The sequence below is a fragment of the Falco rusticolus genome, chromosome 18 (genome assembly GCF_015220075.1).
Source record: "Falco rusticolus isolate bFalRus1 chromosome 18, bFalRus1.pri, whole genome shotgun sequence".
Classification (NCBI taxonomy): domain Eukaryota; kingdom Metazoa; phylum Chordata; class Aves; order Falconiformes; family Falconidae; genus Falco; species Falco rusticolus.
In genome coordinates, this window is record NC_051204.1 from 1,482,339 (window position 1) to 1,509,660 (window position 27,322).

General features: G+C 50.5%; 1 protein-coding gene and 1 long non-coding RNA gene across 2 annotated transcripts; one reads left to right on the forward strand and one right to left on the reverse strand.

Annotated features, from left to right (window-relative positions):
• The first annotated feature begins 3,424 nt into the window (after nucleotides 1–3,424).
• Nucleotides 3,425–4,600, forward strand: RPRML (reprimo like). The gene has a single exon (XM_037411261.1). It carries the CDS (start codon nucleotides 3,903–3,905, stop codon nucleotides 4,236–4,238), a length of 336 nt encoding a protein of 111 aa, XP_037267158.1. The 5' UTR covers nucleotides 3,425–3,902; the 3' UTR covers nucleotides 4,239–4,600.
• Nucleotides 4,601–4,651: 51 nt separating this feature from the next.
• LOC119159097 lies at nucleotides 4,652–26,506 on the reverse strand. Its single transcript, XR_005108028.1, has 3 exons — nucleotides 25,526–26,506; nucleotides 8,964–9,072; nucleotides 4,652–8,048 (listed from the first exon to the last, which is right to left on the reverse strand). It is a non-coding gene; the product is annotated as an uncharacterized LOC119159097 (long non-coding RNA).
• Between the last annotated feature and the right edge of the window lie 816 nt (nucleotides 26,507–27,322).

Genomic DNA, 27,322 nt, shown 5'->3' on the forward strand with positions numbered 1-27,322 from the left:
CATTGCAAAACCTTGCTCACTCCTTCCTCCTATTAACTCTTGCATGAAAGGCAGATGGGGTTTTAAACCCAGCCTGAGCTGCCACTGAGTTCAAGGATTTAAGGAGAAACAGAGCAAAGAGGTACTGATATGAAAGTGTGGGTCCTCAGCTCCCCTCCCCAGAGCATGGGTGCAGATGGGAACATCTCTGCTGAGACAGCGCTGGGAGCTGAATGGGACCCAGCCAAGAACTGGACCCAGTGAAACCTGCAGTTTGGGTATAAACCTGGACATCGCAAGGGGAGGGAAGTTTGGCTTTTGGTCGGATCATTGGGACTGGATTGTCTTCTTACTTGTTTTGTTTTTTCCCCTCTGGGTCCTCAGAAATTGCTCCTTTACTGAGCAAGTACAAGAGCCGGGTCCACAGGGGAACCGTCCCCACTTGTGGGGAGCTCCTGAAGGTCCCTTGACCTGTTTGTGGGCGCCTCCTGAAAGGGGTTTCATAAACCTCTTGTTTCCCTGCAATACCGAGGTCCTCCTCAGAGATGGGGAAACTGAGGCACCCAAAATACAGGCTGGGGGGCAAAAAAGAGAGAAGGGCTGTTTCCCTGGCACCGTGGGATGCTGTCATCCCACCAGCTGACAGGTGTTGGGGACAGTAATGACACAACCCTGGGTCAAGATGATCCAACACACAGACGCACCAAGCAGCAGAAAACAAGCTCGTGGGCGACGTGCAAGGTGCTGTACGAGAACCACAGCCCCACATCGGGAAAGATGGGGAGAACGGCACCTGCCCCAGAGCTGTGCGGCTCTCACCAAGAGGTGATGGTGTTTGTGAGGACGAGATGGAGGTAGGGACACTGCCTCAGGAGCTGGGGACTTTTCTTGGCTTTAAAAGAAGTTGTGAAGCCTCTTTGCTCCCCGGCTCAGCCCCACTGTCCCTGCGCGGAGCTGCTGCCCTCCTGCGGCTGCGTGGGCTCCGCTCAGCGGGGGATCATTTTCCACCTGGGATCCAACTCCCTCCCGGAGGCTTGGATTTGGTAAAGGGGGCTAGGAGAAGCCCACGGACCCTCATGCAGCATCAAAAAAGGGCTGCATCTTGGCTGGGACATCAATGCAAACCCCAAGCCTGCTTTCTGGGAGGCTCTGAGTCTTACCCTCTCCAGATCCCAGAGCTATCTCTCATTGCTGACCCCGTTAGATGGTTTTAGGGTATCCAAATTCCTGCTTTTCCTTCATTGTCCTGCCTGGAAATGCTGCCTGTGTGGCCTTTCCCCATCAGGCGGGGCTTTCTGGCTACACAGCAGCCCGTCCCCATGTGCTGCGCTGTATCACCCTGCCAGCGTGTCTGGATGCTTCATGGAAAGGATGATGAATTCTTCTAAGTTTCTAGAGAGAAACGTGGGAGCCCTGCTCCGCTCTGCACATCCCACAGACCCAACCTGCCATCGCTCTCCCAGGCCCTTTTAGCTGGGGGACCCGTCCTGCCCAGCAGCCGGTTGCCCAGACTGGTAAGTGCTGCTGGCTCCGAAGGGACACAGCCTGGGATGTCCTGAAACTCGCTGCCCAGCGGGAACTGCGATCCAGCCCTTGCTTCCAGCATGCTGCAAAAACTCTGAAGAAGGAAAAAGCCGCACAATGAAGTGTTTGATTTGCCTGCACCCGTCCGGGCTCTGGTCCTGTCTGAGGACAAGGATGGCATCAACTTAATTCATCACATTTGGACTGAATTTCCCTGGCTACTGCAAGAAGGTACTGCTTGTCCTGGAAACATCACCGTGCTGTTAACTCCAGGCGCTCGTAACAGGCAGTGGGATGCTCTGGGCTATTTAAGTCCCTGCTTGGATGAAGGCACGGAGCAGGCAGGAGGGTGTTGGGGAGCCCAGAGCCCCCCCCCCCCCCCCATCACTGCTGTGACCCAGGAGCAGTGGGTGCAGCAGCTCGAAGCCATGCTCAGGCGTGCGGGGGAGAAGAGAGGCTGGAGCTGGAGCCACAAGAGGGAGCAGAAACTCCTTCAGTCTGGGAGCGAGCAGGGGAGAGGAGCTCCCACCCGCCCTGGGGCAGGGGGGATGCTCTGCTTTCCCGTGGGGATTATTCCAGGCCCTCAGGTTAAACAGGAGCAGATGCTCTTGTTCGATCAGGGCTTTTGGCCTCCCTCCTGCAAGCGCTTCTGCTGCAAACTGCTCTCGCAGGTCGGGCAGCCCTTTAGGGAGAGAGATGCCAAGTGCAAAACAAGGAGGAAAAAGCAACAAGTAAAACACAGAGCAACTGTTTTTTGAGCCCCTGAAGTCACAGCAGCAGAACAGGGGCACAGGTCCCAGCTGCCGAAAATGAAAATCGATTGACACTCTCTGTCCCAAGCCACTGGCCACCTGCGGCCAGCCAGCCTCACGTGCCCGCCTTTAGCTGCAATTTATCACTTCTCATCTTAGGCTTAGGAATATCCCCTTTTGGGGGCTGGGCAAAGAAGGCAAGCCAAGAGGTACACAGATAAATGAGGACAAGGTCCTCACATGGTGGCTGGGGGGTGAGCTGCAGTTCTGTGCCCTCCCTGCGCCTTTCCAGGCGAAAGCTGATGGGTGAAGCCGAGAAGCTGTGACACGGCTGTAACACGGGCACAGCCCTGGGACCTACAGGGTCGGGACTGAGCCAGGCATGGCTGGACACCCCGACTTGTGGTGTCACTTCAGGGGCTTACGCAGACACAGGGAGGGAAGCGCGATGAAACTCCCCCTGGGATTGCCTCGCTGGGGCTGAGGGGCCTGGGCGAGGGGGTCTGTGGTGCTCCAGCCCTGGGTGCAGCCGTGATGCTGCTGTAGGACCCAGGGCTGGGGACAGGGCAGGGCAGGGGTACTGGGTAGAGATCGGGGTGCAGCGGTGCAGCGCTCCCCTTCAAAGGGGCTAAAGGAGCAGGAGAGGGAGAAGAGGGAGGCAAAGGTGCCTGGGGTGGAAACCCCCAGCCAGAGAAGATAAGGATGCAGGAAGAGGGAAGGATTCAGCTTTCATCTGGAGGCACAGGGTAGGCATCGCTGAGCAGAGCCGGGGGTGGCCAGGGCTGGCTTCGGCCGGCGCTGCTCTAAGGAGTGGGTGGCACGCAGCAGCAAGCGGGGATCAGCGAGAGCAGCACTGACCCGAGGCTCACGGGAGCCTTCGTGGGGGGGGGCAGGCACCTGCCAGCAGCCCAGGACAAACATCGACCGTGGGGGCTGCTTTTGGGAGCAAGCGGGGGAGCCGGGAGGAAGGATGAGTGAGGTGACGCTGCGCAGGGCCTCAGGGGTCAGCCCCCACCTGGGGGTGGCACAGGGGTGGGTGCTGGCACCCGTGGCAGGGCAGAGAGGGGGTGCACAGGCGTGGGGAAGGGGTGGGCAGCCTGGGTGAGCGTGGAGGGGGAGGAAGGCGGTCCTGGGGGGAGGCTGGAAGGGGGTGGAGTTGCTGTTTTTTCTTTGAACACGGTGAAGACTTTAGTGTGGAACTTGCATTTGTGGAGCTCCCAGCCGGCAGGAATCAGCTCTCCCTCCTGCGCGAGAGCCGGCGGGGAACGGGCTGTGCCTTGGGGTGGCAGCTTCGGGGCAGCGGCGAGGGCAGGAGGCATGGGGTGATCTTCAGCTGCCGTCTTCTCCCCCGCGCCCCCTTCGCCTTTTCTCTCGCTCTCTCTTTCTCCTTGTTTGGGGGCTTGTGCTAACGCTGCCTGTGCCAGGAGGGATCCGGGAGCGAGCCATCCCTCGGCTGCACAAATTGGCTTCCCACCTGCTCGCAGCCTCGAGGAAGTTTCCTCCCGTCCGAGGTACTGCGAGAGCAAGGCAGGAGGTGGCTCGGAGCCCGCCGGCCCACGGCACCCAGCCCTGGCGTGTGAGGGGTGGGCAGGGGGACAGCAAGCTTTCCACTTGCCTTCCCCAGAGGTTTGGGATCGCGCATAGACCATGAATGGATCCTTTTTCAATCAGACTCTCCTAGAGCAGGGAGCTTACCCCAACAGGACCCAGGGCTTGGGGATGCTCATGGCCTGCTGCAACGGGACCAGCTCAGTGCTGGCGACCGATGGCAGCTCCTCGGTCCTGGCACCCGATGAGAGGAGCCTTTACATCACACGGGTGGTGCAGATCGCTGTCCTCTGTGTCCTCTCCTTGACTGTGATGTTTGGCATCTTCTTTCTGGGCTGCAACTTGCTCATCAAGTCGGAGAGCATGATTAACTTTCTGGTGAAGGACCGAAGACCTTCCAAGGACGTGGGAGCTGCAATCATAGGACTTTACTGAAGGCACCGGGCTTTTGTAGGCAAGTGAACTGTCTGGACCTGGTGCTGAGATGCACATTCCCATGTGTTTGGGGCAGCTGGGGGGGACTGGAGAGGGTGGGAGGGGTCTTTTAATATGTCTGTGTCCATGGGAAAGCAAACCTGCAGTCACCAATCAACAAACTGTTGTGGTGAATGGGGAAGTCTCCCCTCAGTTGTATGAAGCACAATAAATGACCAGCATCGTGTTGCATGCAGAAATGGCTTAAGTTTTGCATGAAACTTACAGAAACAGTGATAATGTGCAGATCTGGACTTTTTTCTGCTGTTACCTTGGATACCACTACCTGGGATTTAGGGCTAAAAAAAAAAAAAAAAAAAAAAGACAGAAAAAAAAAGCGAATAACTCACTACAAAAAGAAAACAAAAAAAACAAACTAAAGGGAAAGGAAAACACATGTCATGGACCACATCTTTGACCATGGGGAAGGGGAAGGGAAGTTATGTGTGGGTTGTACAACAAAGTCTGCATGCTTCAAAATGTGTCAGTCTGTTTGTATTTCGGACCTCAAGCATGAATCTTCTGGTAAAATTTTGTAATGGGGAAAGCATGTTTTTCCTTATTTTTCTGAGCTAACCTGTTAAATAAGCTGGTACTTTCTCTCTTCACACTATGCTAAAGGAAGAAAAGAACCCAGATAAATACAAAAACCCACTCCAACCCCAAAACTAAAGCATGCTTGTTTTTGTACAAAACAGCCTTTTTATCAAGTGCTATATTGTTACAGTCTTTGAGGTTTTTGTAGTTTTTTGAAAACTGGTGAACATTCAGGAAAAAAAGAAACTGTTTCAAAAGAATTTTGTGTTGTCTTCATTTTCTTTCTCTGTGTGTGCAGAGTTCAGGTATTCCAATCCCAGTTCCAGATATAATCATCTCACCTTCCAACCGAACTCTAACTGGACATGTTTCTTTAAAGCAGAAACTACCATACATTTCTCACAGGCAAGTATCAGTTACCAGCAGCAAATCAATTCATCAGGAATTATGTATTTCAGGTTTGTGTTAAATACCTGCACAGTGCTGTAGCAGAGATTCATGAAGATGCACTGAGCACCTCTTGCAAAGCAAGATTTCAGCCTCCAAGCTAAAATCTCCAGCTCCTCTGATCCTGACGAGCTGTCAAAACTAAATTATGTGAGAGGAGGAGGACTCCTGACCTTTGTTCTGTGATGGAATTACAGCTCTGTCTGTGGGTGTGAGATGGAAATAATTTGACTTTTGTTTTACCAACAGTATTCCTGCTGGGTCCACTTCTGTAGTGGGAAAGCAATCCTGGATGCTGGAGGAGCTGATGATCTGATGTACTTGGATGTAAATCCAGAAGAACAGCTCTCTGCCTTTCCCAAAAGGAGGAACAAGATTAGAGTACATTTTGTAACTAATCAGTATTTGCTGGGCACCTTCTGCAAGGTTCCCACAGGGTACTGGTGGACTAAACCCGATGCAGAGCAGGACTACTGCAGCACTGTCACTGCTTGCTCCCACTAACCTGTGGTCTGTGATGCCTTAAGGGCACAAAGACAACATGGCAGCAGGACCAGAACCTGGGATTCAAAGCTCTGAAACGTCCTGCTGGTGCCAGTAAAATGGCTGAACAGGCAGGGCTCTGATTTTCATGAGCAGCTTGTAGGTCTGCACACCTGAGCAGCCTTCTCGGCACCGAGGGTTTGCTGTCATGTGGACAGATGTAAAAGTGGCTTCACACAGCAGGGTGGAAGGGGATTTTGGTCCCTGCTGTGGGAGGGGGTGTTATGGCCATTGACTCCTTTGCATATGAGTGCAAACCGCTGGTGGGAGCACAGCCTGGTCACGTTTTCAGGTTGAGATGCAAATAATCCCCAATGCATATGATGACCCAGCTCTGCACACACTTAGGACTGTACTTGCATGTATAACCTAACTGTGTAATTGCATCTTCATGTTGCTGTGCTATCAGAGGACAGCCCAGATGTAGTCACTAAACTCTCACCCAGCTTCTGCTTTAGGCTGGCATTTGGTCTCTCTTGGCGATCCATCCACCAGCCATGGCCCAAAGATGAGTTCAGGGAGAAATCAGGGAAGATGGAAGAAACCTTCCAGTGTTAGCAATGCAAGCAAGGCACGGGAAGAGCTGCTAATACAAAGAACCTATCAAAATCACCTTAACTGGTCTGCAACAAGGCCCTGAGTGAAGATGCTGGTCAAATTGTCTCAGCTGTCCCTACCTGCCTTGCTCTGCCAGAGGCCGTCAGAGCTGATGTGTTTTCCCAGTGGGGAAACATGGCTCTGCAATCCCACGTAGCCACCAACTTGCCAAGTGTCCTCAGATGCCACATCCAGGAGTGGGGCGTGGGGGTGAGAAACGTCAGCCACAGGAAGGTCATGGATACATGAGGTGGAGGAGCAGTAATGCCCCAGCAAGCAGAGCTGGGAACCTACTGAGACAGGGGGAGCTTGCACAGGTGTTTGCCCATGGCCCCTTGGGACAAGAGCCCAACTTTACATTGGCTTATTCATCCTCTAGTTGTGCTGTGTCTCTTTCCTGACCATAAGGGCTACGTCTGCGTTATGTACATACATGTCTGTGTGTCCATGTGGACCAACAGAGGAGGGTCAGCAGAGCAAAGCAGTTGGTGGGCACCATACTACATGGCACGTGTCCACATGGGGTTACTGGGCTGCTGTCTTGCAGTGGGTTTAAGAGATTTGCACAGAAGTCCCATCCTGTTAGATTCCCAATAAAAGGCTGATTACCCCACTGAGAGGAGGAATTACTTGGGGAAAATAAGATCTCTGGAGGATTGATGCCAGCACTGGTATGGCAAGGGGAGACCAGAAGGAAGGCAACAGAGGGCTGGCATGGTGAGGGAACCCCCGGGTTAGAGATCTGGGGTCTAAAGACCCTCTTGAGGTGAGGTCATGGTTGCTGTTTTAGCTGCCCCGATTCCTTCCCCATCCTGCTCGCACAAAGCAGATGCCAGTGCAGGTCATGCCCGGTGGAAAGAAGGTGCTGAGGGCACCATGATGCTCCCCAGATCTCAGGGGAAGAGCTGCTATCTCAGACCCTGGAAATCCAGCTGTCCTGCCCTAGAGGCACGAGTCCTCCAGCCAGAGGATGAGGTGGTTACTCCAGGGCCTGTGTAAGGAAAGCAGACCATAGGGCTCTTTCTGCCCTTCCCCACAGATAGCTGCATTTTTTCCATCTCACACCTACTTATTCAGCTTAAGCTCACAAGCGGATACTGGCTCCCAAGAAAATTTAAGCGGGTTTTTTTTTTTGGAATGAGGCTGAATATAATGAATATTATTTTGATTTTTTTTTTTTAATTGTTACTTGTAGCATCTTAGCTTCTAGAACGTCACTGGGGTGCCAGGAGCTGTACAAGTATGATTGAGAGACACTGCTGGCTATAAAGTACAGCAGAGAGACAGGGAGAGAAGGGACATGTTTACGTGGATCATCACATCAGTGACCGAGTGAGGACCAGCCATTGAGTCTCATTTAGAATCATCTCCTAGCAGTGGAATACAAGATACCGGGTCAGTTCTGTGGGACAGGCCACATTGGTCTGAGCCACTGGTTCATCTACTCTGCATCTCTTTGCTGAAAGCAATCATCATTTTAGGTAGTACATGGTCAGTATAAGTTGTCCTACTAATGGAGAACTGCTTCTTGACCCCCACCAAGAGCAACCCGCACTGGATCTTCACCATCCTGCTTCAGGAACAGTTCCCTGTCTCTGGGCTGGTCCCCACTTGCCGCAATTCTGTTCCAGCTGGAATTTCTTATTTCTAGACAGGCAGCAGAGAAAGGCAATTGTGAGATCATTTTTCCCTGCTGAGCAGCCTGCCTGCAAAGATAAATCCTCTACCTCTGTAATCACCAATTTTACAATTGGAGAAACAAAGAGGTGGCTTGACCCACCTGAGCAAATGCAGAAACTCTGGTCATACAGTCCTCCCTGCAGTGGGGAAAAACCCAAACCAAGTCCCAAACCATACCCACCTCCTTCTCCCTGCCCTGGCAGTCTTGGTTGAGGGCAGTGAAAGAGTTAAACAAGAAGAGACAGACAAACAGATTAGGGGGGAGGGAGGATCCCAACCTGAGCCTGGCACCAGATGTACTGGAGCAGGTGCACCAAACATACACAGTATTTAATAATTCCTGAGAATTGCCATGGTAATGAAGCGCAGAGTCAGGTTGTTATGGTTACAGCCTTTTTTTTAGGCAGGGAGGCATTACCCGGGTTGTAACCTCAATCCAGACTGAACACATTTCTGAAAGCCCAAAAAATAAAAAAGAAGTAAAATAAAATCAAATTAAGTAAGTAGCAGTTTCCTGTCTCTCGTCTGGCAGTTCTGGGCTTGTTCTGTAGGTAGGTGGGGGGAACCAGGTTGCTCCAGACACACGTTGCCCTGGAAAGCCTGGGGAATGGCTGGAGTGGATCTCCGCGGGTCTGAAGCTGAGTGCTGTGAGGGGTGAGGGGCTGGACCCCTCTCATGGATGGGTCTGGGATGCTCCTCCACCACCTGGTTTCCCTTCCAGACCTCTGGGCTGGCTTCAGGTGTGTCCCCAGCTGGCTAACGGGAAGGACACTTGTCTCTCAAAGTGTATATGCACAAGAGAGCAGTCACGGACAAGCCCTCATCCCAGCCAAGCCCACAGAAGGATGCTGTGATCCCAGTTTGCAGCCTGCCTACAGTTACCTGCTTCCCAAGTGATGAAGGTCCCAAAGCTGGTCTCCAAGATGAGGCAGGCAGTTCAGAGGCTGGGAAGGAGGTAACAAAGCACTTTTCTTAAAGCCACATGACAGACCTAAGAAGAAAACACAGGTTTCCTGAGCTCTGGGGAGGTCTCCAAGCAAAGGGGCACTCATCAAGCAAGAATGGAAATCTCCTGTGTCTCCCTCCTGCCCTTCCATCAGTGGGCAAAAACCTACTTCCACCTCCCCTCCCAAGCCATCCCCTCTGGCAAGTGGGTCAGGTTTGTCCATTTGATCCTCATATTGAATTTTAATTTAGTGCTGGTTAAATCAACAGCTTTGTGAGCCCGTTCTCTATTAAGGAAGCTGTGGCAGTGCATGTAGGGGTTCACTTAGCAAAGAGATGGCTTGAAATACACAGTGCAATTACTCAGGAACATTGGTCCGTTAATGCCCGATGCAGCTCAGCATGGTTCTCTTGTCCCCACTTTGTGAGAGCTATTAGCCTCCAGATAAAGCCTCTGTAGTCCATTAGCTCTGCCAGAGAGGGACAAGTTGATGCTATCAGAGTCAAGTACTCAGGGAGAACTGAGGCCAAAAGATGACAGAATTCAAGAGCCAGCATTGCCTCACAGCTTCCAAGACTTTGCCTACCAGTTTCTCCATCTCAGAGGGAAACATTTCCCAGTTTCTGTGTCTTTCCAGCTGCTTTGCCGCTGTGGCTGCTGATGGTATTTTGGCATGGAATTCCTCAGATCCCCTGTCCTGCCCTGGCCCTGTGCTCTACCTTGCCTGGAGCTGCTAGCCTGACACAGGGCTTGCTCCCTACTGAGGTGTGCAGAGCACCAGGCGCACACGACAAAATCTGGGGCACAGAAAGCTCCTCACTTCCAAATAAATGTGGGTTGTCCCTCTTCCTGTTTCCAAATCAGAGCTGTTACAGAATTGTGTGAGCATTTCAAGTCCTCTGTATAAAATATGGATCTCACAGCTCCATCTGTACTAGGAAACTGAACAGGGCCAGGGATGTTCCTGGGCACTGGAACTTGCCTGATGGTACTGTTAACCTGTGAGAACGGTTGTTGGTATGGTCCAGACCTGTGCCGACAGCCTGACCTGAACAGTCCCTGGGCAGTGGCAAAATGACATAGTTAAAAGACCACAGTGCATTCAAGGACATTGCTTTGGACCATGCTGTCTGTGCAGGGTGATATCTCAGATTTAATGGATTCACATGTAAATGTAGATGTCCTCAAAGCAGTTGTTTGGCTTTCTGAATCCAACTTGGTTTTCTCAAGTATGAATGAGGGATTGGAAACCCCTGGTTTTAGTCCTGGAGAATATGTCTTTGGAAAAACAGTGAACACAGGGAAGCACACGACATCCTCAGCAGCCTTAACAACTGCCTGTTCCATGGTGTTGAATACATCTTTGGGTTCACACTAGTTCCCCCATGAAGATGACTTAGCCAAGCAATTCCCCAGCAGTCTGGTCAAGTTTGCGCTGCTCTGATTTTAGAGACAGGCAATTTCTTGGACTTGTTTGTTCCATGAACACATGGTTATGGAAAATGCAGTTAAGAGAAAATCAGAATGCTGCCAGTAATCAGTATGGTTTGGCACATCCCTGAAGACATCACTGTCAACATGCTGGAAAGCGGTGGGGGCACTGGCAACGCTCAAAGACGTGAACACATATCTAAAGTGACTGTCTCTGATCTGAAAAACGCTGCTCATCTACATGTATTTCAGGTTGTAAGAACAACAGAAGTCTAGCTTCAGAGATGCCTTTGCAGCTCTCATCCTTCCCAGAAGCTCATTAGAGTGGATGACATTTTCATGTCATTAATTTAAGGCAGGTTAATCAACAACAAAGCAAAAATGACTTTTTAATAACAGAGGTTTTAGCACAGTAGTGCAAGAAGCTGAGAGATGAGTCTGCATGGCAATCTTGGCTGCAGGTCACAGATGACTCCAAGGTGAAGGCAGCTGTTTTGGCACTCTGTCTACCATGTTCAACTGGTCAGGATCTTGAGTCCTGGACATGGCAAAGCGCTCTCTGTTGGGGTGTAGTCAGGGAGCAGCTATTAAATCAAACAAGTTTCCTCTTTTTGAGTTAATCAAATCTATCTCAATATCACTTATCAGATGAATGGGGTTCTTTTGCCCCAGCAACAATCTTTGAAGATACCAACTCTGCAGGTCTATTTACTCTCCTAGCAAGGAGCTGTGAGAGTAGAGGACACAGCACCTGAATCCCTTGTCAGATCTGCCTTTTCTTTCCACGTGGGCTCAGGGGCTGTTTATGATTTATGCAGCACCAGCTGTGCCTTGCTGATATGTGCCTTCAGTGAACACCACTTTTGGTTTTGTTCTGAATGACTGTAGGGGAAAAGGAGACAAGATCCATCCTTCCTGTGATGCTCCAGTTCTTCTGAAAGGGTTCAATACTGTGAGGACATGAGTTATCACCTCATTCTAACTGTGGACATGACACTGGAAGTGGAGATGATCAAGGCAATAATCAACAAGAGGCAGGAGAAACATCTACCCTGTGACAGCAGGCAACTAGAGTGATCTTTCTGGAAAAGGGGCTGGAACTGCAGAGCTACACAACTCTTGCTTCTTCATTAAAGAGCTGATTTTGTTACCTTAGTGTGTTTGTTGGTATTGTTCAAGGCTGGTACACAAGCGTGGGTGTGAGGATGAATGCAGGTGCTTGTGCAGAACACTTCACCTTCCAGGAAAACAAGGTGTGCATGAAAGCAAGCTCAGGGCACTGTTCCCTTTCTGTGACAGCTGCCTGGCTGGTGCTGGATGCTGGCTCTCTGTCCTGGCATGGCTCAAGCTTTCATGCATGTGGGGTTAAATCCAGAGTCATCCTTTCTGGCAGGCCCCACAAGTGTTCACAACTTACAGGTTTCTGTGCAGCTCTAAGTACTCCCCTCTTGCCTTGCAGAGTCCCAAAATGCAGGTTTAATAGGACAAGACAGCTGAAGAAGCAGGCAAAATGTAATTAGGCTTTAATTAGCTAAGTTCATTCTCTCAGATAATTGAAAATCGGACTAATTGGATGCAATGAATTCCCAGTACAGCCAGCCATCCAGCTTGGCATGCGCTAGGCCAGCTGCCACAGCATTGTGCAAGGACCAGCCTGGAAACTGAACCCATTGACCTGCAATACTCTGCAGGGCCCAGCTCATCTCCAGCAAGATGCTAAAACCCCTAAACCCCCAGGCTGCAGTGAGGATGGATTAGTGACCCATGTACGCAGCAAGGCTCATTGTTCTTCATCCCACACTTCAGAAACCGGGGAGCCAGAGGGCCACTAAACCTCACACAACCAGATGGGAGCATGCCAAAAATCCATGTGACAGGACCTACCCTGGGCCATCTGCAGCATGCCAGACAGTTACAGCTGGAAAGGACAACAGCTTTAATCTCCACTTGCCTCCATCATGCTTACAGCATGCAAGCAGCTGGCTGGCCTCAAAGACTGATTGCGTTCGGTTAGTGCTGAGTCAACTCTGCTGGTTGCCCCTTCTCCTGTCTCTGCTGCCCAGCCTGTCTCAGCTGGTGAGTTTCCAGAAGCTCTGTTTCATGATCAGGGCTGTCCTGGGCTGATGGAAACCTCTAGGGTGTATGTTGGAGTTGGCAGTGACACTTCTAGATCTGCCTTGGCAATGCTTTCTGGTAAAAATCCATAGATTTGGTAGCTTCTGGTTGTACTGGAGCTGCCTTCTACCTGAATGAAACTGAGTATCTCCACCATGAATGTGACATGGCGAAGGGATGCACTGATTCTGGATAAGGAGCTTCAGGAAATAGGTTGCCTTGCCCAGGTGCACACAACTTTTCTAGCAAGTCCCTTGTGAGACTCCACATACTTGTTTCATGGTATTTGGTACAGATGGCAGTTTCCCAGTGGCCAGGGATGCTTCAGAGAGACTTGTACAGGTAGGAACAAACAAACACAAGGTTGTTCTTTTCATTGCAGTGCTTGAAGGACCATGCCTAGAAAAATGCTGGACTTATTCTGTATCCTTGGCTCAAGTTTCCCTTCTTCTCACTGCTAGGCAGCGTGCTGTGTGCCAGGTGGCTGCATTTCATTATGGAGTTTATAAAGTGCCTGGGGAAACAAGGCATGGGGGGGATGAAAAATTATGCACACATTTCACTCAGAGCTGACTCTTTGTCATCTCATTGTACAGAAATGTAATAATCACTGGGGCTGGCAGGAGGTGCAGAAGGGAGATACTAACCACAGTTGCACCATTCCTGTAGTTTGTGGCTTTTTTTCACACTTCCATCTACCTGGGATGTATCACTAGGGGTATTTCTTTTGCTTTGGTGTTAAAACCTTCCAGCTTTATGTGCTTCCCGAGTGGATGGAAAGAAAAAAGAAAGAAGGCAGCTCTGAGGTGACAGGCAGCTCTGGATGTTGCTACAGTTTCAAGTCAAGACCTGACACCTTACTTTTCCCTTCTCTGCACTGACCACATTTCACAGTGGTAAGAACGGCTGTGCCCAGTCCATCCTCTTGTGTTTAAGGTGCTTTTTTCAAAGCACTTTACACTAGAGATGAAGTCTCCAGCATGGCTGGATGAGCCACAACAAACCCAGTTCCTTCTCCTTGGCTCTACGTGGAGCAGCAAAGGCTGACGGAAGAGAGAAGTTAGTAAGAACCTTGGCTTCTTAGGAATTTGCCACATGCACAGTTACTTGAAATGGCTCAGACCTGCTGCCTGCAGGTGTCTTATTTCAGGGCTTTAGGATGACTAATAGTTCCATTATTCTCTGCAAGGTATATACCAGGTTACCCTTTAACAGTCAGGAGGGAACAATACCTGGCAACAAAACACAAAGAAACACAGCTGGCCATTTAGACGCACTGGGCCGAAGTCCCTTTTTATAGCTCCCTCCTCATGTGCAGGGGGTTGTGGGATGAAGAAATCGAAGAACAGCAAAGACAAAGCTCAGCATCAGCTTTCTCCTCTTTGTGATGGTGGAAATGCCCGGCTGAGCCTCGCAGTTATGGCCATTTCTGGAGGAGGGGATTGTTTAGGACTGTGCTTTCATGTGCTAAAGCTCATGGCAGCTACAGCTTAGAGCATCCCCAGCTCCTTGCATCTTTGCTGTCTCTTCATGCCTCCCCAGTTCACACATAGGGGAGTCATGCTGCGAACCAGATCAGGGAACATGAAAAAAAACACCACAGCAAACTAACATTAAACAGAGGTTTTCACGTTGGTCAGTTCATTCTCTGGTTCGCCAGCGACCCTCAGGCAACACCGCTAGCACAACTAACAGGAACTGTGTCCTGCTACAGAGAAGAGGAGGGAAAGGCTGTCACATTGTGAAAGGTATTTTTCAAGCTCCCCAAAAAACAGGTTTAGAAGAGCTCTTGGCTTTGGATCCACTAAAATGCCAGGACCATTCCTGTATAAGCTGCTCCCTAGCTCATTGTCCCCCACCCACAATTTGCATAGCTGATGACCAATGCAGGTTTGTGGAACTCCGCGTTTATTCCTAGTGAACCTCATCACAGGGGCTATTTCAGCACCATTTCTCCATTTTACCGGGCTCCTTTCAAACTCTTATCTTGTCTTACATTACTCATACCTCTCCTCCCTGTGTGGGGTGTCTGCAAATGTGTTACATATCCTCGTTTCCTTTGTTCAAGCCACCTAACAGTCCTTGTGCAGAAACCCCTTGATTTTCTGGTAGCTTCTCCCTTGCTTTTCTTTTCTGGGTGCAAGGAGGCATTTTTGGGAAACACAGGCAGCATGCCACCGACTCTGTCAGCTGCAACAGTAAAAAATGCCCTGGTCAAAGCAACTTATGTGGGACCTGTTGCTACCTTATTCAACATAAAGTCTTCAGTTTAGATCAATTCACTACAGTGGAGCTGGGAAGCTTTACTCCTGCTTTGGATCACAATGCAGAGATGGTGGGAGTATGTGGCATTGGTTCCCTGCCGATGGGTAATTTTGGAGCTTGGGAAATAAACAGAAAGAGACAAAACATTAAAATCTTGTGATAAAACTTGGCTTGCTTTGCCTTAGTCCAGCTGCCACGCGTCATTTCCATTTCTCAGGCTTTTTCTCCCTTGTTTTAATCTCCATTTTTTGCAATGTGACAAGACAATAACTTCTTGTTACAAAACTGGCCCTTGTCATTTTGCCTATGCCAAAATGTCTAACCTCCTTTTCTTGCCCCTCCCCAACTTTCTTCACCCCATTTCCCTTCAGATTTGCTCCCTTTGCCCTCTTGGGGGAATCTCTCTGTGAATCCAGGCTACTTCAAGGAAATTATTCCACTTAAAAATATCCTAGGGTAATAAATTCTAAGCCATTCTTATCATGGTTTGCTTTGTGTGGGTCTCCGGCAAGTTATTTCCTCCTGAAATCCCAAGCTCAATGTAAAAGAATTACCTGTCTTTTTAACCAAGGAATAATTTCAGCTGGGTAATGAATTGCCTGAGAAAGGAATATGGAAGGAGCCGACGTCCTCCAACAGCACAGCCTCCAGTTTTGCGCTATTAATGCTCCTTATGAAATGTGTCAAAACTCTGCCAGCCTTCGCTGTGTCTGCTCGCGGGACTCTGCCTCATGACTAGGAAAATGAGAAGACAGCTGGGGAAGTGCACCCAGAGCAGGACTTGAGGAAAACATCTCCTGAAGGCCCGAGAGCTCTGGCATGGCTGCTGTATTCACGCTGAACACAGGGAGCCCATTGTGCTGTGCTGGGATTGAAACTGGTGCCAAGCACTTCACTGCTTTGTCTGCAGGCTGCCAGAGACCTGCGGAGCTGCTGAGAACACGCGCCAAGTGTGCACAGTCCCCCGTGCAAAGCCCTGCTTAGCTAAATCGGGTCCTGCGCTGACTGCACACTTACACCGGCTGAAACTGCAACTGCATGACCGCAGACCAGTGCACGCGCCACGGGAGAAGGGGGTTCCCTCCTCCCTTCCCCTCTCCTGTGCCCACCAGTGGGGCAGCTCAGGGAGCTGATCTGGCTGAATATTGGAGATTTTTAGTCCTCAGTTCTCTGGATCAGCTCCCTGGCCTGACTCACAGCAAGGAGCCATTTGCTGCTAGTGCCATCACAGGGGAGACAAGTGCGAGCATGGGATCCTCCAGCTGGCAGTAGCCTGCATCTCCCTGACCTTAAGCCTGACCTTAAGCCTTAAGCCTGCAGCTGAATCTTCAGACAAATCAAGTCTCCATCGTGAAGGTCAGTGAGGCAGAGGGAGGAGCCCTGCAGCTGGAGACAACATGGAGCAGCAAAGATGCTGGTGGACACTCCTGCAGTGACTAAGCCCCATCGGTGGCTCGGGGTGCACAGGGTGCTGTGTGCTATCCCTGCAAGGAAGCCAGCAGTCCCAACACGAACGCTGCCTGCCTGCTTGCTACGTGGGATCCATCATCCCGCTAGATGCTGATGAACCAAAATAACTCCCTGTTTTTCCCAGCCAGTACTGAGCTGGGATGTGTTTGGGAAGGCAAATGCGACACTGTGACAGATGGCCAAGAAAGCAAATGCTGTTTTTTATGTCACCTCCGTGTTTCCTCCTCTGCTGTCTCCTGCGCTGGAGGTGGTGTTTGGAGATGGTGTGTGCTGCCAGCACGCGGCTGGCGCCAGAGCTGAGGAGACAGCAGAAGGCTGGAGCATGGTGCTGGCCACCTTGCACACATCTCTCCCCTGGCTTTCTCATGGCTTTTGACCTACATCAAGGCATTCTCCTACAGGAATCTGTGCCAAAGATGGGGCTTGGAAGTGGACTGGTGCTTGAGGTAGAGTGTTTGCTTTTGCAGAGCCACTGATGAGCCCCCCACAACCTGCCCGCAATGACTGCTGGCCCAGTCTGTTTCCTTTTGCCCTGATGAGTCAGATAGGACAGGAAAACTAGGCCAGAGTCTCCTTCTGCCAGCTGGTGTCTGATACTGGGTTAGAGGCATGGTTTAGTGGTGGACTCAGCAGTCCTGGGTTAACAGTTGGACCTGATGACCTTAGGGTCTTTTCCAACCAAAATGATTCTACGATTCTTCTTACAGACCCAACGCTAACAGCACATAGAAGACCCGGGCAAGACAAAGCTTTGATAAAAGCCAGTTTCTGAAGCTCCTTGATGTGTCACTGCCTCTCCTCTGTGCATATCACTCAGTACCTTTGGGCAAGGGACCACTTCCCTCCCCTCCTGGGGCACAAACATCATGGCAGTGTTCAAGGAGGGTGGGCTAGTGACAGATGGAGCCCTAGATTGCTGACGCACAGCGGAAGTTCAGCAGGGAGAGAAGCACACTTCAGCAAGAGAAGGGGAGCACAATAAAGCTGGCGACTGTAAACTGCTTGGGTTATACCTTAGAGGAAGCAGAAATGGCCCTGTGCAGGGACACAGGTATGAACCACACCAGCCCATGCAGGTGGCTCCTGCTCCACGCTGTGAGCTCTGTTTCCATGGCAGGAGAGAGCTGCTTCTGCCGCACCACTCAGCTGCCAGGACACCATCTCCTTTTGCAGTCTGCCTGGTGCGGAAGGAGTGCCTGACATCTCTGTTTGGCACAGCATCTATCTGCCTCCTGCTTCTGCCTTGTTGCACTTGGCAATTCTCCCCCTTCTCCCTCTGTTTTTCCACTAGGAGATCTCACACTCCTCTGCTTTGGCAGCGAGTAGACAGATGAGAAGGGATGGACAGAGATATGGGCTCAGAACAGCTCAGCAATGGCTCTCCTGCCTTTCCCTGCCTGTGATGGAGGAAGAGTCTCCCTGAATTCAAGGATCTGGCATTGAGTAGTAGGGATCACAGGATCACAGGCAGTCAGAGCCTCTTTTCCCAAGATAGGGAAACTGAACTCAGAGAGGCTGGTGAAAAATTAGTCACACTAGGTGACAGAACTATGAACTGGACTAATTTCCACTGTGAGCTGGGGGCATTCCCTTGTGGGCCTGGGGATCTCAAAGGGCTCTGCTCAGCAGCTTCCAGCTTCATGGCCCTGAGGACCACAAGTGAAGGATGAGCAGCTGGCTGCAACTCTGCTTTGGGGTAGTGTTGCACTGGGCTCTCTGGCTTGCTGCCACCTCAGAGCCCTGGGAGGGGTAACTGAAGCCCCATCTACAGAGCGTTCAGGAGAATAAAGCAAAAGAGATAGTGGTGGGCAGATATGAAGGTGAGGGAGCAGGGCAGATATGATAACAGGAAAATTCTGCAGAGAAAAAGCACAAGGTAGGGAGAAGCGAAGAGGAGCTGCTCTGCGCCCACACACCCAGGCCCAGCCCTTCCCTGCAGCAGGAGCACTGAAATGGAAATGACTTGCTATTTGCAGTGCCAGCATCCTTCCTGCCTTGGGCGGGCAGGGAGGGCCCCAGTCTGGCTCTGTGGGGGGAGCAGGAAGGATGCTGGCACTGTGTGTGTGTGTGCGTGCGTGTGCGTGTGCGCATGTGTGTGTGCGTGTGCGTGTGTGCATGTGTGCGTGTGTGTGTGCACGTGTGCGTGCGTGTGTGTGTGCACGTGGAAACAGGGATGCTGTGAGGCTTAAGAATGCTGCAGGGAGCAGGCTAGGCTCCCTTATCCTCTCTGGACAGCACAGAACGTGTCACAGCGAAGAGGAGCAGCATGCTCATGATTAAATACATTCTGCCCTTGCCATCTCCCTGTGCCTCTCCATAGCCACCCAGGGGCTTAGGAACAAGGCAACGTGGGAGACGTAGGGGCTGGGCAGAGCCACAGTTTCCTCCAAGTGACAGAATAGGCCAGGAGGTATTTCAGACTGCCCTATAAGGCCTGGTCATTATTCCGCAGCAGTATTCTGCTATGCAGGGAGACACGTGTGGGAGCGCGGAAAAGCAATGCCAGCCCATGACCTGGCTTCATTTACCCATAGAAGTAGCATTGGCAGCAGAAAAGAAATTTGATCCCAGGCTGCTCACTGCTGTGGCTGCACCCGCCTGGCCCCGGGGGAATTACTCAGTGTTGTAAGAGCCAGGCACTATTCCAGCTCCTTGGGGCCAGCATCTGCTGACAGGTGCCAGTGAGCAAGAGCTGAGGCTGAGCTGTGCCTGGAGCCCAACACCTTCCCTCTGAGCTGCTGAGCAGCAGCTCGTGGCTGTGGAGACCTCCCACGTCTCTGTGGGCCCCTGGAGCTCAGCCTCCCAGACCACGCTTTCCTGGAGCAATGTCAAGGTCAGGCCTGTCACAGGGATGTGCCCCTAGTGCTCACCAGAGAGTGGATGATGGGTCATTTGAGAGCAAGGCTGTGAGGACACAAAGCTTCAGGACAGCACTCAGATTTTCATCTCTCTCCACACTGCCACACACAAAGGACAACTGTCCCAGACTTGGAGAAGGGTCTGTAAAGACACAGAGAAAGTCTGTGAGGGGTGGCCTGTGGTATGGTGGGATTCAGCCAAACTTGCAGAGCTCTGAGCTGCAAAGATTCTTGATATTTCCCTTTCTTTGCCTTCATCAGGTCTACTCTGAGTGTCACTTCCACAGCACAGGTCTTTGATGTGGCACTCTGCATGACGAAAGAGTTAACCATCCCCTGGGATGGGGCTGAGGCTGGCCACAAAGCAACTGTGAAGTCAATTAAGCAGAAAGCTCCTCCAGCTACTCCAGGTCCCTCCCTCTCAGCTCTTTCCCATTGGAAACAGGGCTGGAGGGTGAGGCAGAAGGAAGCTAATGACTACATTGGCATTGCCTCCCTGGGCAAAGCATGAGAGCAGCCTCATACAAGTCCTTTTTCAAAAAACAATAGAAGTGGTAAAGCTACAAATCTGGAAAGTAAAAGGTTTTTCAGGTATTTGGTTCCCTACATGGCACAGCCCAACCATCTCCCTGCTCTTATTCTTCCCTCCCTACATGTTCCCAAGCATTCACTCCAAATGAAATGGCTCCTACCAGCTAGCCCAGTTCCCAGCCTGGAGACCTGCGGGGTTGCTCTCTAACTGGGCTGTCTCAGGCCAGATGGCTGAGGGTCGGGCTGGCTGGTAGGCAGCAGGTGTGCTCAGCACGATAGCTGGTGGGGCTGGCCAGATGGAGCATGTCTGGGCTCAGATGATGGCGGGGCAACAGCCTTTCACACAGCTGTCTCCTGTTTCAGCAGAGCTGGCTGGGAGGGTTCCCAGTGGGTGGCCTCCTGGCTGCCTGAGGAGAGCCAGACCTGCTTGATCCTCCCCTTCCCTCCGGCATGGTACCCACATTCATTCAGATGCAACAGGCTGGCAGGAGTGGGGCTCAAATAAGATCAGGCACTTGTCTGTTTTCCAACTGTCCCTGGCCTTTCTGAAAGACCTGCCACCTACACAGCTCCCACGCTGCAGCACGGCTTGCTCTACAGAGCTGACCACGCGAAGGGTGCAAGCCTCCACAGGATGGGACCTGGCCAGTCACTGGCCAAGGTCAGCATCTCAGGGCCTGATCCTGCAGCACCTTGAATGAAACAGAGCTAGTTTGTTACACAAGAACAAAGGCTGTGTAAAAAAGAAGTCATGTTTTGAAGCAATGCAGTTGTCCAACATTGCAAGGATCTTTCCTGTTTTCCTGGGGCAACTGGAGCCCAGTCTTGGTCAACAATGTGACAGCCCAGGGCAGAAAGAGCTCAGGATCATTCTCACCTGGCTCTGGGCTGCTTGATAAGTAAGTTGTTTCAGTCAGGCAGCATGCCTTAGTTTCTTCATTTATAATGTCACTGATGCGCAGCTTCTGTAGAAGTACTGTAGTATGCAGTTTAATGTGCTATGGACCAGGGCCTGACCCTGGCTGTTACTTATCCCTTATCAGTTCCTGGACCTTATCAGACTCCCTTCCTGTTTGTACCATTACAAGAAAACAAAAAGCCAGGATGCTCTGGCTTTGCTGGCGGAGGAATGTTATGGTTTCAGCTCTTCTCTCTCTCTCCCATGGCAGTGCAAGAAGGGACTGGGGACTGATGTGGTGCCGGTGTTGCAGCTTTAACAGAACTCAAAAGAATCAAAGATCAAAGTGTAGAACAGCTCCCCTACAGGGATGGACTAACCTAGATGTCTTCAGCCTGGAAGAGAGTTCAGGGACAGGAAAGAAATGGCTGAGGTTTGTAGGATCTTCAGAGTGACCAGGAAGCAAATACTTCAGAAAGCTCATTCCCCACTCTCCAAGAACTAGAAAGATGGAATTCAAAAGAAATTAAAAAATCAGCAGGTACAAAAGAAATACAGGAGAGTGCTTTTGCGCACTGCAGGATTCAAGTTTGTTTGCAGGAGCCAAAGCCAGCAACATGCTCGGCGTGGGGTGAGACACACTCACTGAAATCTCCTCACCAGGACTTTAAACCGTAAAACAACTCCTAATCTGTTCCTGGTGAAGGAACATGTACAAGCGGAGCCAGACCGTCTATCTCTGCCCTATTACTCACATGCTTCAAGAAACAGCACTGCCTGCAGGCAGCTGCCAAGCCACATGCCCTTTGGTCTGACCCAGCATGCCTGTTCTCACCCCCTGCGTGCTGCTCGGCCCCATGGCTGGGAAGAAGAGACAAATTCTGCACGTGCCTGCCTGCCTGCCTTGGCTGACGCAGGGCAGGCTCAGTGTTATTTCGGGACAAGATTTCCATGAATAACTCCTCATCTGCCAAACCCAAATTAAAATTTGCTGCCAACAGTCATAAGCCCTCCTCCCTATTCCTCCCTCTTTTCTTTTCTGGTTTTTTGGACAATTTCCTGCATTAAGATAAACCAGTGATAAATCCAGATTGTGCATTAAACACTGGCCCACGCGGTCTGGGAGACAAAGAGCATGAAGGAACACTGCGATTCAAACTGTTGCTAGCCAATACGCATTTGGGCATGTCAGCTTTTGAAGGATTTTCTCAGAACAATTATTTCAGATTTCCTAATGAGTCTGTAACATGAAAATTTGTGAAAAAGCACTATAGACTGCAAGCACGTGAGCCCCAGACCCAGAGATGTCCCAGAGGGCCTGGTACTGATGCCTTTCTGTGCAGGGAAGAAGTCTGGTTCAGGACTGGGAAAAGCTATGGTGCGAGGCCTGCAGCTCTGCTCACCAATTTTTGGCGAGCTTTAGGAGGCTCCCAGCCTACTTTTCAGTTCAGAGGACTGGGGAGCCCAGGCAGAAAATTCCTTGCAAAAAAGGTCTGGTGTTTTATCTGACAGAGATTTATCTCTTTTCCTGTTCCCTGGAAATCTACAGGAGTCCTGGGTGCAGTGACACAAAACCTCTTTCTTCTGCCAATGAAAGTGTTCTACAGCCTTGGAAAGGTGAAAGGAGTGGCTCAGTGGGTGGCTTCCACTGAAGAATGAGGATGGACTCATCCAGCAGCGATCCCCATATGTTCACAGAGGCAACAGTTCTCCCTCTTCCTCACAGAAGCAGTCACAGAGCAGAGCAGTACAGCACGAAACTTCCCAGCAGCTAGGTTCAACATAGCTCAGGCAACCCCTTCACTCACTGGAGCACTGGTAGTAGCTTTGCGTGTGAATGCGAGTATCTGCAAACCAAAGGAGTGATGGAGGCACGAAAGTGGGGGAAGAAACCTGTTGGAAGAGATCAGACCCAGGCACTTCTGTGTATCACACGCACCCCAGCCCCTGGCAGCTAAGCCTGAAGGGGAGGGCCAACACATCTCTGTGGCATTCATTTCCCTTCACCTCCACCCGGTCTATTCTAGGAAAGCCTGCCTATAATTCATCCACCCAAGGCGTCACACTTCACAGCTCCCTTCCCACGCAGAGCTCACCCAGCAGCTCGCTTCCTTGCTCTGAATAAACACTGCTTCGCTGCCTGCCTCCCCACACCAAGCTGCACTGCAGATGGACCCTGCCCCAAAGGCAGGCAGGGGTACCTGCCTCCCCCGGCGCCCAGGGGAGGATGTGGCAGGCCGAATCCACACCACACTGGTCTTGGGCAGCTGTGCCCTGCTTCCCACCAAGGGCAGGAAGAAGGGGTAGAGCTAAAAGCTACACCAGAGCCGTTGCTCCTTGGTTTCTGTTTCCAGCCAGGACAAGCAGAGGCAGATGCTCCCAGGTGGTATCATCAAATGGTTCAGTGCTCTGGACCAACCCGGTGACCTGGTCCCAGGCAGCTCCCAACCCACCTTTCAGGACCACTCTGCTGTTAAGCTATGGGCAAATGCCTGTTTTGAGGACAGAAGAGTGTTTGTGGCTTGCTAGAGAAGAGTCCAAACTCCTCTCTGGCTCCTTGATGCAAAGAGCTGGCAGTGCCCAAACACCCTTCGTTGATGTGGATTTTGACCCAGTCTTTCTACACTAGAAACAACTAATTTTCATGAAAGGTCATCATCAGCAGTACACCACGGCACAAGGCGAGAGACTCGGTGAACCACCACTCTCCTGAGACAGAGGCAACCACAGCCATAAACTATGAGCAAGTTCCAGAATCTCACTTGCTTCTGGGACTCAGGCCAGTGCTCATTAAGACCACCACCCTGCTCTGAAAGGACACATTCAGCAAAGACTTGGTAACAGTGTTTCAGCTGTGAAATATGCAGAACAAGTTTTTCAGGAAATCGATCAAGCCCTGCTTCCATGGGGACTGATAACATGGGATGTGAAAATCCAGAGGAAAGCAAAGAGAGAACTGGCCCCTTGGGGAATGTGCTCATGGAGAACCCAGCAAGCCCTGACACAGGAGGTGACAGACAGCAATCTTACCACCACTTGAACAGACTTGGATGGTGAGATTGTGAATATTTCTGTCCCATTTCACATTCTTGCAGAGGTAGTTGGCAATACAGGGAAACTCCAAGCAGCCCCACAAAGGAATCATCCAACACACTGCCTCCTTTCAAGATTTCATTTATGAAAAACTCCAAGAGAACTAAATTCACCATTTCACCTGCTTGTAGCGATCAGCTCAATGTCAGACTGATGGCAGGGCAGACAATGGCTTGTATCCCTAGAAATCTGTTATGCCATTTAATCCCTCTAATTTCAACCCTCTCCGGCCTGAATAGTCTTTCAGTGGCCGCAGGCAGATACCTGTATAACTAAGAACAACTCTTTCCTCTGACAAGTCTCCCTTCTCCCAACTATTTTCAGACTTCCAGGCCTGGTTGTGGTTTAACTGAGTAATTCTCTGTGGATTTTCCTTCCATGAATTTGTCTAGTTTATTTTTGAATCCATGTAAACTTCTACCACCCTAACAAGACAAAGACTTTCACAGGTCAACTCCCCTCATTTATAAAATTTTCCAAAAGGTAAGGCCTCCTGTGGCCGCTCAGCTTTGGCTCCAAGGACACTCTTCCACTGTTGCAATTTTGTTAAAAAAAACCCCATACCACACTCTGGTAGATGGTCTGGCCCAGAGTTTTTGGCAGATGCTCCTTGAGGCAGCCGTAATCACTCATTTAAATCTCATTTATTTTTATTTTAGAAAGCTCTCTAACAACACAAAAGATTTCTTTGCTGCATGTCACTGGAATTGTGTTCATATTGCCATGGCAACCATGCCAGAGATTTTTGTGGTCCCAGACCCATTTTATTGGTTATTAGAGATCTGTGCAATAAAAATATATATATAGCTTTGTTCTCCCATCTGTCTGTCCCATCTGCTTATTTCCCAGTGAAATACAACCATTTGGCTCAGCCACAGCTTGCTTTCCTTCCTCATGGGATTGGCTGAAGGAAACAGAGATGCATCTGCTGGTGGTCAGGGAAGTGGTGAAGGGGAGGAAGAGGAATGAAAGACATTGCTGTGGGCATGAATGTGACTATCACATACATGGAAAAGCCTGTCAACTGTGATGACAACACCTGCAGGGTTAAACTAATTCTTCCTCACAGTCCTAGTCCCTGGCCACCATAGCTAGCCTGCCCATTATCAATTATCTCCCAGGTGTGAAGGGGAAACAAAGCTCAAGAGGACTTTGGCCAACACAAACCTCATTTGATCCTGGTGGAACTGCTGTGGCCCAGCTGCAGTTCAACCCCAGCTGGTTGGTTTCCTGCAACTGGGTCACTGGGGAAGTAGAGTCAAACGTTATCTCATCAGTCAGCGAACAGGAAACTCATCACAGCTCAGCTGTATCCATTAAGAGTAATTTCTACCTTCCCAAAACAGAAGGAGAAAAGTATCACCTCATCCTAGTACGTGCTGTTCCACAGAGTGGGAAAACACCAGTAACAAGACCTCTGCGCCAAACTGACCATGTTCCTCCCTACAGTCATCTGCCTCAGATCAGAACCCATGCTAAAAGCTATTTGACATGCCCCCACCTGAGGGACTAATTCCTTCTGGCAGTGTTTGCATTGCCTTCCCACCCCCATAGCCTCTGCTGGGAGAGAAGATGCTTTTCCAGCCTCCCAGCTCCCTTACATTATTTAAGCTGTCGGTTGTTAATTATAGTGCTGCATTTCAACTTGATGCTTCCCAGGGGGCCAAACCACACTAACAGACTAAAAGCAGTTCCCAGCTGAATACTTTGGGAGCCTCTGCTAGAACTGAGCCTGTGTCTCCATCAGCCAGGGCGAGACATTCCCTACCACTCTGACTGCTCCTGGGAGACTGGAACTGCACCTTCTGCTGTAAGACCCATATCTGCACTTCCTTACCCCACAGAACGAATATTCCTGCTCATCAGATGGGAGCCACGGCTTTCTTGCCAATGTCAAATTGGCCTTCAGCTTTCTCAATGTAAATGTCTCTTTGCCTGCCTCCTTGTCAGCTCTGAATCTCTCTGTGCAGGTGGAAGGGCCAGGGAGGATGCAGAGCTTTGTCCAGTTGGGGATGCCTCAGAGTTCAGAGCAAAATGTAATCCTCACTACAGCCTCCCCCACTGCTCTGCTTGGCTTCCACCTCATCTGCAGAGCAAGGCCATGATGACTCGGTCCCATCAGTCAAGCTCCCCATTTCTCACAGGCTGGAAAAACTCTGCTGCCCTTCTGTTGAAGCAAATCAAGTCTCTCAATCACACAACCATGACCACTAAGCCTGGGAGACTCCCACATCCCTCTCCACAAGGAAGGTGCTGCTAAGCAGTTGCTAAGCGAGTGGTCAGGTCAAGTGAGAATAAGCAAATGAGAAATTGATGTGATGTTGATGCTTTCTAGCTTGTAGCAATATCCTCCAGCCAGGCTGCCCCTTTGCCTCATGTGACCACGGAAACATCTGCTTTAGTTGCAGAAACAAGCCGAGCAATCAGTTTGCTCAGGGAGAAAAACAAAAAAAAGGTGGAAGCTCCTGATCCAAAAGCATCTGTTTCCCTCAGCTGTGTTAAGGGGGATGTTGCTTTGTGGGGATTTGTTTCCAGGAGAATCAGATCTAATGGCTCCAATATGCCAGGAGAAACTCAAAAGCTGGTTGAAGAGTGCTTCAGAAAGTTCCTGCTGCTGGCATCACCTTCCAGTTGTGGTCACGTGAGTCTGTCCTGCTAGCTGAGCATGGCGAAAAGCAGCGTAGCTCAGCGACTAAAGCCAAAGGAGGCCCAGCTATGTGCCCTCTGCCACCACTCTCGCCTGTTTGGAAGTGTTTTTCTCAACACCCAAAGAGCAATCACCATAAGAGAATTCACAGCATGCTTAGCAAGGCACAACTCTTCCTAAAAACAAGAAAAAGCAGAAAAAAGGCAATAAATGAAAAAGCAGAAAACCAGAAAGGTGAAAATTGTATTGTATTGAACCATAACTATAGTTGAGAACATCCTTTAGACCAGGAGATTCAGGGTGGCAGTTCAGCTCCTACGTGCTTTGTCAAATTTGCATAAACAACCCACAGTAATTATAATTTCATCTTGAATAGGTATTATTTTAATTGTGACTGCTCTTCCTGCTCAGCACTAATTGGAGAAATCACAAAAGAACAGTGAAGCGCTAACACAGTTGATGACTTTGGCCTTTCCTTCCTCCAGCCAGCTCACATGCCCCATCAGACCCCCTTTCTGGTTGAACCCCCACCAAAGCTTTGTGCAATGCAAAACAAACCACAGAGTGCTGAAATAATTACAGCCCCTAAGTGGCTGTGCAAAGACACCAAGGACCTTCCTGCCCAGGATGGTTATAGCTCTCAGCAAAGCTGCCTCAGAACATGCTTCCAACCACAGACCTGCTTTGGCACTTGGTGGTGGGGTCTGTACCTCAAGCTTTGGGTGGCTTCCCCTTAAAAATCAACTGCTCAGACAAACTGCTCTGGTTCTGGAAGAGCTTAGGCCCACAGCAACCTCTCAGAGAAACCTGCTTTGGGCAGCAACCGCCTGCAGATAAACCCCTCAGAGAAACTTGCTTTCGGTAACAAACATCCCTGGCTAAACCCCTCAGGGGGACCCTCTTCGGGTAACAACTGCCCCCAGCTAAACTCCTCAGAGAAATTTGCTTTGGGTAACAACCGCCCCCAGGTAAACCCCTCAGGGGAAC